The 14711-nt window shown below is 42.4% G+C and overlaps 1 protein-coding gene across 8 annotated transcripts in view; it reads left to right on the plus strand.

Annotated features, from left to right (window-relative positions):
- The window catches only part of LOC103159201, a 49516-nt gene extending 35049 nt beyond the window's left edge, over nucleotides 1-14467 (plus strand). For 5 of the 8 annotated variants that reach the window (XR_003480449.2, XR_003480450.2, XR_003480451.2 and 2 more), the window contains 3 exons: nucleotides 1989-4946; nucleotides 6405-6610; nucleotides 13550-14467. Coding sequence is in view for 1 of the 8 variants with exons in the window: in XM_027392027.2 (XP_027247828.1) it covers nucleotides 1989-2366 (378 nt within the window). In the remaining 7 variants the exon portion in view is untranslated. Of the gene's footprint in view, nucleotides 1-1988; nucleotides 4947-6404; nucleotides 6611-13549 lie in introns of those variants that run through there. The other 3 variants (XR_004771658.1, XR_004771657.1, XM_027392027.2) reach the window with 2 other exon arrangements.
- Nucleotides 14468-14711: the final 244 nt, after the last annotated feature.

A 14711-nucleotide genomic window follows, 5' to 3' on the forward strand; every position in this document is an offset into this window, starting at 1 on the left:
TCTGCTCTCTGTGGGCCCCTGTACTCAAAACACATGCCCACATACAGACATACAGAAATATATACATAATTAAAAATAATTCAAAAACTTTAAAAATAAATAGAAATTTTACACACATGCACTTTCTCTCTAGACAACCTCAGTGAAAACAGGGAGTCAGTATTTGACAGAGGATAATGCTGAGCTCCTCAAAGTGTATTGAAAAAAAAACCCATGGAGCCTTGGCAGAGAAACTTCACCTGCACTGTCTTGCTTGCACAAACAAATAACTTTGGAATTTTAGATGAACACATAGTTGGTGCTGTGAAGTAAGCTAAGAGGCTAATGGCAGCATGGATGGATAGAAAAGGCAGTATGGGTGGGCTTTCTGACATATGTTTTGTGACTATTAGGATAATGCTTCCCACAAAACATCTTACTAAGTATGGAAATATGCACACCATACTGAGAACACTGCTGCTGGTGTTTTAGTGTAAATTTTTTCTATTTTTCATATACACATGTATTCTTAAAATTAGGGATATATACATATCTATATTGTAAGTTGAACTATATTGCACAATTGCACATATGCTCTTGTAATCAAGGTTATGCTTCATATATATTATAGTGGTTTACTTTCTATTTGATCCTATAGCAGGGATTTGGAGGGGGGAGATTTTTATTATTATTTCCAAGAGAAGAGAGATTCTGGAAGAGAAGGTAGTGTCAGTGTGAGAAATGCCATGTCTAGTAGATACAAGTAGAGTGAGGGCTGCTTGTATAGACCAGGTGTAGACCAGAGGAGCCAAAAAGAACTACTGTGGGTTCTTGGTACCTTGATGACTGAGATGGTGGTTTTCTGCCAGGAGGATTGAGATAACAAGACTGACAGACACCTTGTTTACTTTTTATATCAGGGTAGATGCCTGGCACACTTCCTGTGTAGCTGGAGGAGGCTTTGTTTTTCATTACTAGATGGAGCAGAAACTGAAAGGGAAGAATGATGGGGGGAGAGGCTCTGCCTGGTACCCACCAACATAAATGGGCAATGGAGTTCATTTGTCACACAAAGTATATTGACCGAATTACTCAGCTCACCTTTCCTCATAGCTGACAAAAATAAAACCCAAGTCATCCTGTTTCCTCCTGGTTTTTATTTTCATCCAGATTGACACACACTAGCCAGATTTCATGTAAGGGCTTTCCCTACAAATCTCTGAACAGTGTGGGAATAATTTCAGTTTATCAATGAAGTGTTTGAGCATGACTACAATAAAATCATCCCTCTACTGTTGTTTTCATGGCATAAATTGCCCCTCAAAGAAATACTTGATATGATAAGATTCAGGTAAAATTGGTTAGACTGGAGCCAGGAAAGTCTTTTTAAAATCAAAGAAAACAGTAGCACCGTGCTTGCTAACTTCTGTGACATAATTTGTGTTTGTGAAGTCTGAGCTCTTTTTCTAGATTCTTCACAAGAGACCTCAACTGGCTAGAGATGGGGACTTCACAAGGTCAAGGTCATGCTCTCCACTAGTCACAAAGAAACACAAACTATGTCTCAGCCATTTTTCTTACCAGGAAATCCAGTTATTCATTGCCATGTGCCCCAGGTCACTTAAATAGCAGCCAGGACATGGTAACTGGCTCCAAAATGTCCATCATTTTGCTATGAAAACAGACATACAACTTCAAGCCTAGAGGTGTCTCAATCATGAGAAAATGATCTTGAGTTTGTGTGTAAATGATAGTGTATATACAGGGGCTCAAAACACAGGAATTCATCCCAATTAATCTTATTTCTAGTATTTATATTTAGCTGAAAACTAACATACTATAGCCTTAACACTTATTTTTAACTCATACTGCATTATACAGATTTTATAGACCAGTGGAGAATGTTACATTCTTTATAAATGTCAATATTTGAAGCTTCTTTGCTGTTCATTATAGCTAAATTCTTGCGTTGAAACACGGAGTTTTTGTTTGTTTGTTTTTCCAAATAGAAAGCATTATCTTTACAGCTTGGAGTTTGTGAAGTCCACAGACTAAGGACGCACCAGCAGGGAGGAAAGCGCTCACTTTGTCCCTGCCACTTCACACTCAGGGTCACAGGCAATGACAGAACAAAACTGGCACCACAGATCAAATTGCGGAAACATTGGTTTTGGATCCTTGTACTTTTGCCTCTGAAGTCTCCGCAGGGGGGTTCCTGTGGTCCCTCTCTGGTAGAGCCTCACAGATTCCATCTGAAGTGTAGTTGCTTGCCAAATCTACTCATCATCCCCCTGCTCCCTGACTGTGGAACCCAACTACCCCTCTCATCTTCAAGGAGAATTATGCTTTATGCTCCTCATCAACAAAATAAAAGGTCAAGCCCTTAACCTCTAACAAACCCCCATTTCCATCTGCAGTCCAGCAGTAGCTCAAAGGCAAGACAGGAACAAGAGAGAAAGCCCCTTCTTTAGTCTCAAACTCCCGGTCTGTTTTTAGCAAAGCCATTAATAGGAAGAGAATGGTGTGGATCAGCTTTTCAATATGCAAGATGGACGGAGGTAACCAGTTTTCTCGTGTAGTGGATTATGGGGGGAAATCCATCACTATCTCCAAATTACCCTCTGACCACCAAAGCACACTGACTACAGGAATATTTACCTAACAGGTTTCAAGTTCAGCACGGCTACCTCCTCTGTTTTTCTTGGATCTCTCTGCCTCCCACCCACCAAAGTCTTCTTTCGATTGCCCCCTCCCCAGCCTATCTGGCACCACTGGTAATAAACGAACTGTTTTCTCCATGACCTCTAAGCCTTCTACTCCACGGCAAGCAACGTGGAGTGCACACTCAGCAGGCTGCAAGCGAGCCGGGAGCCAGTCTGTCCGCGAGCCTTTCCAGCCATAAAACCTCACACTGCCCACTGTGTTTTGTGTTTTGGTCAACGTGGAGCCCCAAGCCGACCCAGCCTCTCCGTCGCACCTGGCTGCAATCCCTGACCCACACAGCACCCCAGCGCCGACCAAACAACAAAAAGCACCAAACAGCAACAGATTCCTTTGTTTTACATGCAAATCCTACCTCCGGTAGTTGTCACATCTTCCTCAAAAGACACGCTTAATTTTTAATGACAGCGATCCCGTACAGTCCTCCACACAGCAGCCGGTACTCATCTTTACCCTTCGTGCTGGCAGCCTTTGTGGACCATTGATGTCACACCCTCGCTAACTCATGGCTTTAATACTCCTCGCTCAAAATGTCTGCAAGAGTTTGGAAGGACAATAGGAGTGACGGGCACTCTAGACAGCCATGCTTAACATTAGTTCTCTGAAGCTCTGTGGAAACCCGTTCAGACTGTTTTTAAAAGCGTGCAGGGGGTAGGATTTATTAGCCTATGACAGGCATGCTGCTTCTGTTTTTATTAAATACTGTAATAGGCTGTCTGTTAGCATCTCTGTGATAGGTCCAGCATTTCTTCCCCACTGCTTTCGAATTTTCAGACTGAAAAGGGAGCGAACCTGATCTGACTCCTCACGCCGCCACCACCCTGCCTATGAGGTCAGATTTCCAAATCCTCTAACTTTGGGAGAAAGAACTCCGCTTGTAAATAAGGTTGCTACAGGAGCTTGATCTTGGGAGTAAACACCTTTGGAATCCCCAGGGGTTCCTTTTACTCCCAGCAAGGGACTCCTACTCTCACAAGTTAGAGAAAGAAGTTAGTTCTGGAGCTAGGTGAGAGCATTCTTTCAAACAGGGAAAGTTGTCATGGGTGACTGAAGTTGCCTTATGGTATGTACTTACCTGAAGGCTCAAATGATGTATCAAATGGATAGCATGCCATGCATCAGGAAGCAGATTAACTGGTTAGGGCATGGCTACTGCAAAGCTCCTTGCTCCAGTTTGAGGTCATCCTTTTTCCTGAATCACTGTCTACATGGGAAGAATGAATGGGGGGGGGGTAGAGGGACTCAGGATGGGTGCGCTGCCTTGATGCCATTTGTTTGCCCAATCATGACTATGGAAGCACTGACCAGAGACGAAGCTATTACATGGATGCAAACGTCACTCTGAAAAGTATTCTTCCACACAGGAAAGCACAAATAAAAGTTCTTGGTAGAGAATGTTTTGTGCTCCAACTACCCAGGTTTAGTCTTTTTCTTCTGTTTTTCTTTTTCCTTTCTTGCTACCTCAGAATGGTAGTTATATAGTAGTTACTATGGAAACAGAGTGGTCGGCTCCAAGGGAGGGGCTTAGAGAACAGCAGATGCAATATGGTTGGGAATGTTCTATGTTGGACTGTGGAATTGAAATCAAGCAATGGGTAACAAACTGCATAAGCCCACTACCAAGGACACTCTGGATCAGCACTCAAGGGATGCCATTCTAAGTCCCCACAGTTTAATTATGGGCATTTGTGCTGTTTGAAAGTACCGCACTGAGCAGACCCATATCCTATTCTATGCAATGCCTGGACATTAGAATTGCTCCTACATCGGTCTTAAGATTTTGCTTTCATCTCTCTTTCTTTCCCAAGATCCTGGTTGTTGGTTTCAATATGCCCTGATTGTATTTGAATTTTAGTTGTTATTTGACTGGTTATAGTTTCTTCTTGGGAATAAAATGTGATTTGGTAGGAAAAAGACCCTCCTTGTATCACAAACAATAATCATATTTTATTCTAAGTGAGTGTCCTTACATAATTTACTTGGAGCTCATCCTAGGTCTCAATGTGAAATTTGAATTTTGAAAGGTAATCCTACGTTCATTGAATTGCTACAACAGAAAGAAGATTCTCTCTCTCCCCCACCCCCCTCTCATTTTCATTTCTTCAGGTAGAAAAGAAACATATTTTTAAAAAAACTTTTGCTCATCAACCTAGTCATCAAAGACAAAACATTTCTTACCAGAATAGTTGAATATTCACAGCTGTAAAGTGAAGAACTGAAGACTGGCATTGGTGTCTAATCTCATGGTAATTGGAGCAATTCACACAACTGTTGACTCAAAACACAGCTCTGTCTCAAAGGGAATAAGAGATTATTCTGGAGCCAAATTAGAATGGCCAAAGCCCCCGAAAACATGGAGCTAGATTACCCCAGGGTCCACATTCCCACATGGAAACCGTTTCTTGAGAGTTAAAAAAAGCAGTTACTAGTCAAGGAGTTTTAAAAATACATTGGTGAGGACATCAAAGAGGCAGTTACAGCCAGATGGGGGAATCTCTCCCATTGCCTAGGGTGCTAGTTGATGGCATTCTTAGCTTTTGGGTGGTTGCTAGGCCAAGATAAAGTATAATTAAATTAGAACCTGCAACATTCGAATGTCAACACATCACTGAAGCTCTGATTGGTCCTTCAGTCTTTGTGGACAGAGCTTCTTTCCAGGCACTCTTGCTCATACTCCAACGAGAAGGTACAACAATTCCACAATGAAATTGTTGGGAGGGAATTCTTCAGGATTTTATGGAATCTTTTTCGTTTGTTTATTTTAAATAGGCAAGCATATCACCCACCATTTGTAATGGGAGAATGATTATTTCAGTAAAAGGATATTTATGATGTTCTCTTTTTAAAAGAAGGAAAAGTAATGTCATAAATTATATACTCCAGACTTTTTCTATATTTTAATAACATCTCCATAGTTTGGAGAGAAGGGACAGAGGGAAAGAACAGAAAAGAAAAGAAGGGAAGGGAGGAGTGCAGAAAAGGATTCCAGCCAAAAGGTGCTCCCATTGGACCTCCTCCCTCCAGCCCACTTGTGATAACTCAGCAGCTACTCTGTTGTAGTCTGCCATGCAGTGGGAAGCTGGAGTGGGCATGGATGCTAGAGATGCTTTAGTATAGATGTGGGTTGTCTGGATCTCTCTGAGAGGTGGCATTCCCCTAAGTGTAGGGTCAACGTAAGATGGTTTTTTGTCATGAGGAAGGAAGAGCATGGTTGAGTGAAGGAAGGCAGAAGAGAAAGGGAAGAGGGAATGGAGGGGAAGAGAGAAGGGAGGGGATGGGAAGGGAAGGAGATCTAAGAAGAAAGTGAAGAGGGAGGAATGTCTCCAGGTAGCACTGTGGTGGAAAAGGGCACAGAGTTTGGGGTAAACAGGCTTGACTTTGAGACCATTATCCTGTTTGAGCATCCTATGTGGAAATGAATGGACAAGAGCAGCCCTTGCAAGTTGGCAGGGATGTGGCATGGGACCAGTCAGGGATAAGTAAAGTTCATTACAAAAAAAACTCAAACTTTGGCTGTAATCAGACGGGAAGAGAGATGGATAGCTAAGCAGAACGACAGGGCAGCTCTAGGAACCAAGGCAAATAAAAAAGTGCAGGAATGGGGCCACACAGAGAACAGAGAAGGGGAGAGCATCTCTCCCTCTGGGTCCTACAGAACAGCTGCCCTTTTGTTTCTGTTTTGTTTTCTGGCTCTGTTTCTTTAGTTACACCCCATGCTGAAGATCCAGATCAAATGGTATCTTTCAAGTCCACTCCTTCAGAAAGAGAGAAACCTATGCACAGATGTTGACAGTTTGTTCTGCCATCCTGAAAAGAGCTGAAGTGAAGAAGGCATTTGGTCTCTCCCAGCATAGCTTCCCTGTCCAGAGGAGGAAGTGTGGACCAGCAGAAGGCAGTGGTACATCAGAAGGTAATAATGTGTAGAGCCAGATAGCCAGAAACTGGAAACAGCCTAGATGCCCCTCAACCCAAAGAATGGAAAGAGAAAATGTGGTACATTTACACAATGGAGTACTACTCAGCAGCGGGGGAAAAAAAACAAAAAACAATGAAATCTTGAAATTTGCAGGAAAATGGATGGAACTAGAAGAAATCATTCTGAGCAAGGTAACCCAGTCACAAAAAGACAAACATGATATGTACTCACTCCTATGTGGATTTTAGACATAGAGTAAATGATTACCAGCCTACAATCCACACAATCAGAGAAACTAGAAAACAAGGAAGACCTTAAGAGAGACATATTTGGTCCCCTGGAGAAGGGGAAAGGGTTACGATCCCCTGAGCAAATTGAGAGCAAGGGACGAGGGAGGAGGGAGCTAGGAGAATGAGAAGGGGAGAAGAGGAGGGGTGCAGAGGTCATGAAGGAGCAGAAAGCTTGAGTCAGGGGAAGAATAGAAGAAAGGATATGTGATAGGTAGGGTTTTAGTTGGGGGGGTGATAGGGGAGGAAGAGAGGGAGAAGGGAACTGGGATTGTCATGTAAAACAATCTTGTTTCTAATTCAAATTAAAAAAAAATGAAGCCGGTCATTGGTGGCGCACACCTTTAGTCCCAGCACTCAGGAGGCAGAGGCAGTCGGATCTCTGTGAGTTCAAGGCCAGCCTTGTCCCCAGAGAGAGTGCCAGGATAGGCTCCAAAGCAACACAGAGATACCCTGTCTCGAAAAACCAAATAAAAAAAAATAAAAAAAAACAATGATTAAAAAAAAAAAAAGAATGTGTAGAGCCTCTGCGACTTGGTCATCTGCTCTTGCAATGTGCAGGAGGAAACTTGTTCTCAAGTGTGTGTGTGTGTGTGTGTGTGTGTGTGTGAACAAATATTACATGAGGGGGACTACAGACTGGTTGAGGGGGATGTGAGCTTGGCAGCTTACATGCGCAGGCGGCAAGTGTATAGTTTAATGAATGGAAGTATGAGGACATCCACGCATTATGAGTCATCACTATTAAAATGAAAATTTGATAGATATATAACTTGAAGGTGTAGCTGTTGCCTACAGATGCAAGCGATAATGATATTGTGGGGTGTATAATTCACACTCTGAAGAGTACAGCATGAGCATTTGCTCTGCTCTATTTTTCTAGGAATAACAGAGTTTAGAAGCAGCTTCCTTCCTGCTATCCTGTGAATTCAGAGGCTGACTCACTCTGCAGTGAGCCTCCTTCCACTTTAGGTGCATAAGAAAGTAATTCTCTAGTGTGGACTGAAATGTGTTATCCTGGAAGTGAGGAGGGAAGAGTGGGGAAAGCTAACTAATGAAATAATAATTCCTTAAAAGTTTACATGTATGGACTAAATTTACCCATTCTTTTAAAGGACAGAGTCTCACTATATATCCCAGTCTGGCATCAACCCATGACAATTCTCCTGCTGTAGCCTGGGAATATGAAGTGTTTACATATAAGCTATCATGTCCTGCTCTCTTACACTGGTTTTAATCTTCATAATAAAATTAATGAGAGGCAATACAGATCTCATTCCTCCCTCCCTCCTCTCTGCCCTCTCTCTCCCTCTCTCTCTCTCTCTCTCCTCTCTCTCTCTCTCTCTCTCTCTCTCTCTCTCTCTCTCTCTCTCTCTGTGTGTGTATGTGTGTGTGCAGGTGTATATATCTTGTATGTGTGTGCATGCTTGTAGAGGTCGGAAGACAACCCAGGATATTGTTCCCCAGACACCATCTACATTATCTTTTGAGACAGCATCTCTCACTGACCTAGAACTCATGAAGCAGGCAAGGCTAGCTGGTTAGAGAGACCTGAGAGTCATCCCCAGTGCTGGGATTTCAAACATATACTGTCATACTATATATATACATTGTCCTCATGTTTGTTTGGCAAGTGCTTTACTGACTGGGCCATCTGTCCAGAGAAGCAAATATTAGTTGTTTCTCTATTAATGGAAACTGAAGAGAGAGGTTAAATAGTTTATTCAAGATTAGGCAGCCTGTATGTCCGTCTTCCAACTTATAAAACAGTGTTCTTTGCATTAAATAATGCTATTTTCCCACACTCTTTCCAGGTAAAAATTCTACTTTGTGAAACCTAGACATACAAGCATTAGAAGGGAAATTCTTGAAAAGAATTTATAAATAGAAAAATAAGAGAAGCCACAGGCTAAGTAAAAATATTTGCAGCAGATCCATCTCATGCAGGACTATAATCTGAAGTAGACAATGAACTTTCAATGCTCAGCAAGAAGGAACCAGCCTAGTTAGAAACACAACCCAAATTGAACGTAGAATTGTCCAGTGAAAACATGCAAGGGTAAAACAAGCCGATGAGTAGCTGTTCCATACCACAGTCACAGGGAAATGCAGACTAAAACAACTGGGTGACACTAGGCTTCAATCACAAAGAGTGAGTTGAGGGAAGTGGCATGGCAATGAAGGGTTCCTGAGACAGGTGGCAACAGGGACTCTGTTCACTGTGGTGAAGGTGAGTGTGGTACAGCACATGGGAGGCTGATTTGGTAGTCTGGTAAGGGTTCCCATTGATTTGGTGATCTGGCATGTAAATTAAGACTCAGCAATCAGTATACTTCTGACTCTGAATGCCTCATTGTGAACCTGTGGAAAGCTGGTTTCCAGTCCAACAGCAAGGAGGTGGACTGTTAAGATCAGATCCTGAGAGCTCAGGGTCCTGGGGACTCTGCCCCCATGTAGGGACTATGTTGTCATGGCAGTGGCAAATTGTAGTAGGAATAGTTTTCTAATTAAAAAACAAAGCCTGGTGCTACTTTCCCACCTTCTGCCATCTAGGAAGAAGCTTCTTCCACCAGGCATAGGTGGGCCTCCTTCCTTGAATTTTCATACCATGTGTAACTTATCTCTGTTCTTAAATGTCACCCCCTCTACAGAATTCAGTAGAGGGGGAATAAATGGCCTGGGACACATTTGATCTATTTATCAAGGGTCCTTGGAATTGACCTCAATGGGTTGAAAATGTATGTTCCAGTGGAAAGCTATACAGAACTTCCCACACTTCCTTTATAATCGCCTGTCTCAAAACTGGCCCAAATCCCTGGCAGGGAATGGGTAGACTCTGCTAAACCAGGCAGTGTGGTACATCCAGCACTATAAAGAAATGAGCAGCAGTCTATGAAGAGACATGGTGGAAACTTAGATATATATCAGTAAGGAAGAGGCACCTGCTGGAGGGAGCTAAACATTTATTGCAAATAGCAGATCTGAAAATGGTAGAGTTTAGGAGACAGTGAATAATTATTGTTATCCAGCAGCTTAATCATGGGAGGGCTGGCTGCATGGCAGATAGAATATCTTTAGGGCCAATGAAAATCCTTTGTGTGGTGCTGTAAGTTCAAATGCATGTTACTATACATTTGCCCAGACTCATGCGGTGTAGAATACCACAGTGGGTCTGACTGTGAAATGCAGGCACTGGACGATGGAAGTTTGCCAGTTCAAGCTCTGGAATGGGGTGCTAGCCATGGAAGGGGCTTTACATGCATAGGCAGGGAGCATAGAGATGGGAGATACCATGAGCCTGAGCTTTCTACAGTAAGACCCTTATGGAAACCGGAGAGGACATCCGGATATAGCACTCCCCCTGCCAAAAGATGAAACTAGTCTGTCAGATCATCTGAATTCACATGTGTATGACAACACCAGTCACAAAGAGCTGATAAATGGGTGAAGGAAATGAGGCACATATTCACAATACCATTCAGCCATGACTCATGACAGTCTGTTCTTTGCAACAATATGCATTGGACAGGAGATCACTGTATAAAGTGAAATGAGCTATGTAAAGAGAACAGGTGCTGCACGGTCACACTCACAGGTGGTGCTACAGTTTTTACTTCCGTCATCTAGCAAGAAGTCCATTCCTATGGGCAGAACTGAAAGAGGTGAAACAGGTGGAGAGTGGAGGGGTGAGTATTAGGAGAGGTTGGGAAGAGAGGGTGTGAGGGAAGTTTGGATAGGGACCAGACTTGGAAAGGTTAGGACCCGTGGTTTGCCGTTGCAAGACAGGATACCTAGGGGTAATGAGAGTCTGCTGTGTGTTCTGAAAGCTAGAAGAAAGAATGTTTTAATGTCCACCATAAGCAATAAATGTCTAAGGAGACAGAATACTCTTATTTAAGCCTTCCAAGTACATCAATGCTTCTCACGAAACCCACAAGTTATGCTCATCTTTGAAACATCATTTGCAATTAGTTTAACCTAAAATATGTGAAATCAGGGCTGGAGAGATGACTCAGCAGTTAAATAAAGAGATTGCTCTTGCGGAGGACCCAGGTTCACTTCTCAGGACCCCTGTCAGGTAGTTCTCAACAGCCTGAGGCTCTCTCTCTCTCTCTCTCTCTCTCTCTCTCTCTCTCTCTCTCTCACACACACACACACACACACACACACACATATGCATGTGCACACACATAAAAATAAATTTGAAATGCAAAAAATCTTTTAAAACATTTAAAAGCATAAAATAAAATAGCCGGCATAGGTTTTCTTTTTTGCTTCGGCAAACATAGTTTTTTATAATTCTTTGTAGCACTTTTATGTTTTCAAATGGAGTAGGTGAACCTGTTCAAAGAAGATAAATGAGTTAGGCTTGCTTCAACTCTTCTTACTGTACTGAATAGTTTTTGTTGAGGTATCCTAAGAGGGTCTTGTGTCTGGTCTGGAAACACAGACAGCTTCAGAAAGCCTGTGATTTGGGTCATCTTCCAGTCACTAGCTATTTTCCTGCCCCCTTTTATAACAATTGGAAAGGGAAGTCCTGCAGGTACCCCTAGGAATCTGTGGCTGTTGCTTCCTCCTTCACATTCCATTCAATACAATTTAGTGTACCTTCGGTAGGAACCGAAGGAGAGTGTTTCTAACTCAATACACACATATTAATTTATCTGCATTTCTCACTCTCCTTTCTACCAACCCAATGCCCAGGGCCCTGGCTTGGGTGCCATGAGGCAGCAGTCACATGAGCTATTTTAACACTCTTGGAGGCCATCATTCTTTGGCTGAGCCATTGCTTTGGCAGGCAGGTGATTGGGGCTGCATTTCCTTCATTCTGAAGTCTGTCAGACTATAGGACATAAATCAGTTTTAAAATAAAACATAAAGGGGAGCATTGACGGTAGTTGGAGTTTTATTTTATTTGGATTCTCCTACTTCCTGGGGCCTGGCAATGATTTTCATGCTAACCTGAGAAATGCCAACTATACAAACATGGTGTTCCAGGCTGCTGTTATGTTGTGTTGGTGGGATACCTGCTGCTTTTAATACAGTATTTTAATTAAAAGACATTTGTTTTCTGAACTAAATAAAACACAAACAGCTCTTCAGTTAGAAGGACAGCATCAGCATGCTGATGTCACATTCGTGTTAGTATTTTACTAGCTCGCTTCACGTTGCTGCACCTTAGAAGGAAGAGGAGCTATAGGACAAAATTCTTTTTAACAAAGAGTACATAGGGGCTGTAAAACAAACAAACAAACAAACAAACAAACAAAAACCCAGCTTGTTAAAAGAGTAGAATTTGGATAATTTTGTCATATCTTTGCTATTTGGACTTTTTTTTTTTTTTGAGCATTTGCCATATTCTAGAAGTCTGAAAAATCTTAACCATTTTCTCATTCCATAACTCATGAATGAAAATGATCATGGGGTGGACATTGTCGTGACTGTCTCTACAATGACAATCAAGGAGGGTGGCAAAGCCTGGAACTCCACCCACACTGTATATGAGGACAAAATAGAGTATATATGGAAGTGCTGAAACAAATCCTGTTCTGGTCTGTTCTGAACAGGCTTGGAGAGATGGCATAGGGGTGAAGCTCCTGCTACATGCATGAGGACCTGAGTTTGGATCACAAAACCCATTCAAGCCAGAGCATGTGAGGACACATCCTGTGATTCCAGGCTTACAGTGAGATGGAAGGCAGACAGAGGCAGAGAAGCCCTGGAAACTCTTGGGCAAGCTCGTTTGACAAAGGCCGTGGGAAACAATAAAGATCCTGTCTCAAACAATGTGGGAAGCAAGGAGCAACACTCAATATCATCCATTGTCCTCCCCATGAGCACCCACACTCGCATGCAAGCACACACACACACACACACACACACACACACACACACACACACACACACACGATGCATAAATAGATTCACACATACTTATACAGAAGGCTTTTTAATAATATGAAAGTGAGATAAATAAATAAAATATGAAAAATTAAAAGGCAAAAGAAGAAAATAAAAACAAACCCCACACAGCTTACTACTAAAGTGATGAGTGCCTGCCATTGAGAAACACTGGAATAGACAGGAAGTGATTTTAAGCTACAAGCCAGAAAGGACTTCTGCTGTGAAGATTATAAAAAGTTAGCACCCACTTGCTTGTATATTTCATGAATTCATTTTTTCACTTAAAACTATGTTTTCTGTTTTGAAATCCTCAAATCTTTTTGACTGGTGCGTTTTGTCAACAGAACCACCTCCATTCGTTTAGACGACCCTGTGACCCCCTCTGGTGAATGGACCTTTCTGCTTTCCATTAGCACAATGCTTCTCCCAAGGCTTTGTTCAGAAGTCATGCCCATCTCTGTTGTGTTTATTGAGGATAGATTCCCACAGTGGGGTGGCCAGGTTTCAGTGATGAGCCCCCTACACTGGTAAGTTGCACCACCAGGAAGTCTCACTCCTGATTTGGGGTTGGACTGTGTCAGGGTCATTGGAATGGATGAGGAGGATCCTTTTTCCTCCCTCTCACCCAGGTTTCCCTTACTGTCCTTGCTTTAACTCTTGTAGAAGCAGGGCATGTAACAAGGGAGGACAATGAAGAGACGAAAGAAGAGGAGAGTGGCTCATCTTGTCCTTTTCCTTTTAGCAGTTGACATGAGAAAACTTTGTTACCATCATGGAATGGAGAAGGAAGAACCATAGCCAAGACTGGCCCTCCAGTAGAATCTTTCCAACATGTCCATTGAGACCTGGGATGTTCAAAAGTCTGATGTGAGTCAAACATGCAAAAAACCATGGTGTGGTGTCTTGAAAATTCAACTTACAGACTTTGAGAAGAAAAATTTTGAAATTTTGTGTTCTGTAAAGCTCTGTGGCAAGTGTGTAAGTCAGCTTTTTGACATCATTCAAACTGAACTTTTAACTTAAAAGCATATGTTATGTGAATGGGTGCATTACCTGCCTGTATGTCTATGTACCTCATTTGTCTGTACCTGTGAAGCCAGAGGAAGGCATCAGATTCCCTGGAACTGGAGCTGCAGATGGTTGTGAGCTGCCATGTGGGGGCTGCAAATCCAACCCAGGACCTCTTGAAGAGCACCAGTGCTCTTAACCTCTGAGCCATCTATTAGGCTTCTTAAATCCAGACTTTCAAAGAAAAGTACAGGAAACAAAACATTTTTATGGCAGGAAGTTATGTGGAATCTGGCACTTCCTCTGTCATCAGAGAACTTCTGTGCCATTAGTAAGAATGAACAGAGATCATGAACTGGGAATGCTGTGCAAAAGAGAAGCTCAGTGGCTTCTTGGTGAGTCAAAGGAGACTCACCCTGCTCCTGGATGGAAGAGGTGTATTGCCTTTCCAATGCTGTGTGAACTTGGATACTATGCAAGGAAACCTTTACCTTGCTCAAAGCTTTCTGCCAATATTTTACTCAATCACACGTTAAGTTGCATATGAGTTTATGAGCTGGTCTTTAACTTTTCATTTCTTTTGTTGTTGTTTGTTTTATTTATTTTTTGAGACAGGGTTTCTCTGTGTAACAGCCCTAGCTGTTCTGGAACTTATCTGTAGACCAGGCTGGCCTCAAACTCACAGAGATCCACATGACTCTGCCTCCTGAGTGCTGGGATTAAAGGTGTGCACCATCACCACCCAGCTTCATTTTGTTTCATTGAAAAAGATTCTCATCTAGCCTAAACTGGATTCCATATGTAGCTGAGGTTGGCCTTAAACTTCAGATCTTTCAGCCTCTGCCTCCTGAGACTTAGGACTTAAATAGTAGGGTTATAAGTGTGTGGCAACACAC

This window comes from Cricetulus griseus (assembly GCF_003668045.3).
Source record: "Cricetulus griseus strain 17A/GY chromosome 1 unlocalized genomic scaffold, alternate assembly CriGri-PICRH-1.0 chr1_0, whole genome shotgun sequence".
NCBI classification, from domain to species: domain Eukaryota; kingdom Metazoa; phylum Chordata; class Mammalia; order Rodentia; family Cricetidae; genus Cricetulus; species Cricetulus griseus.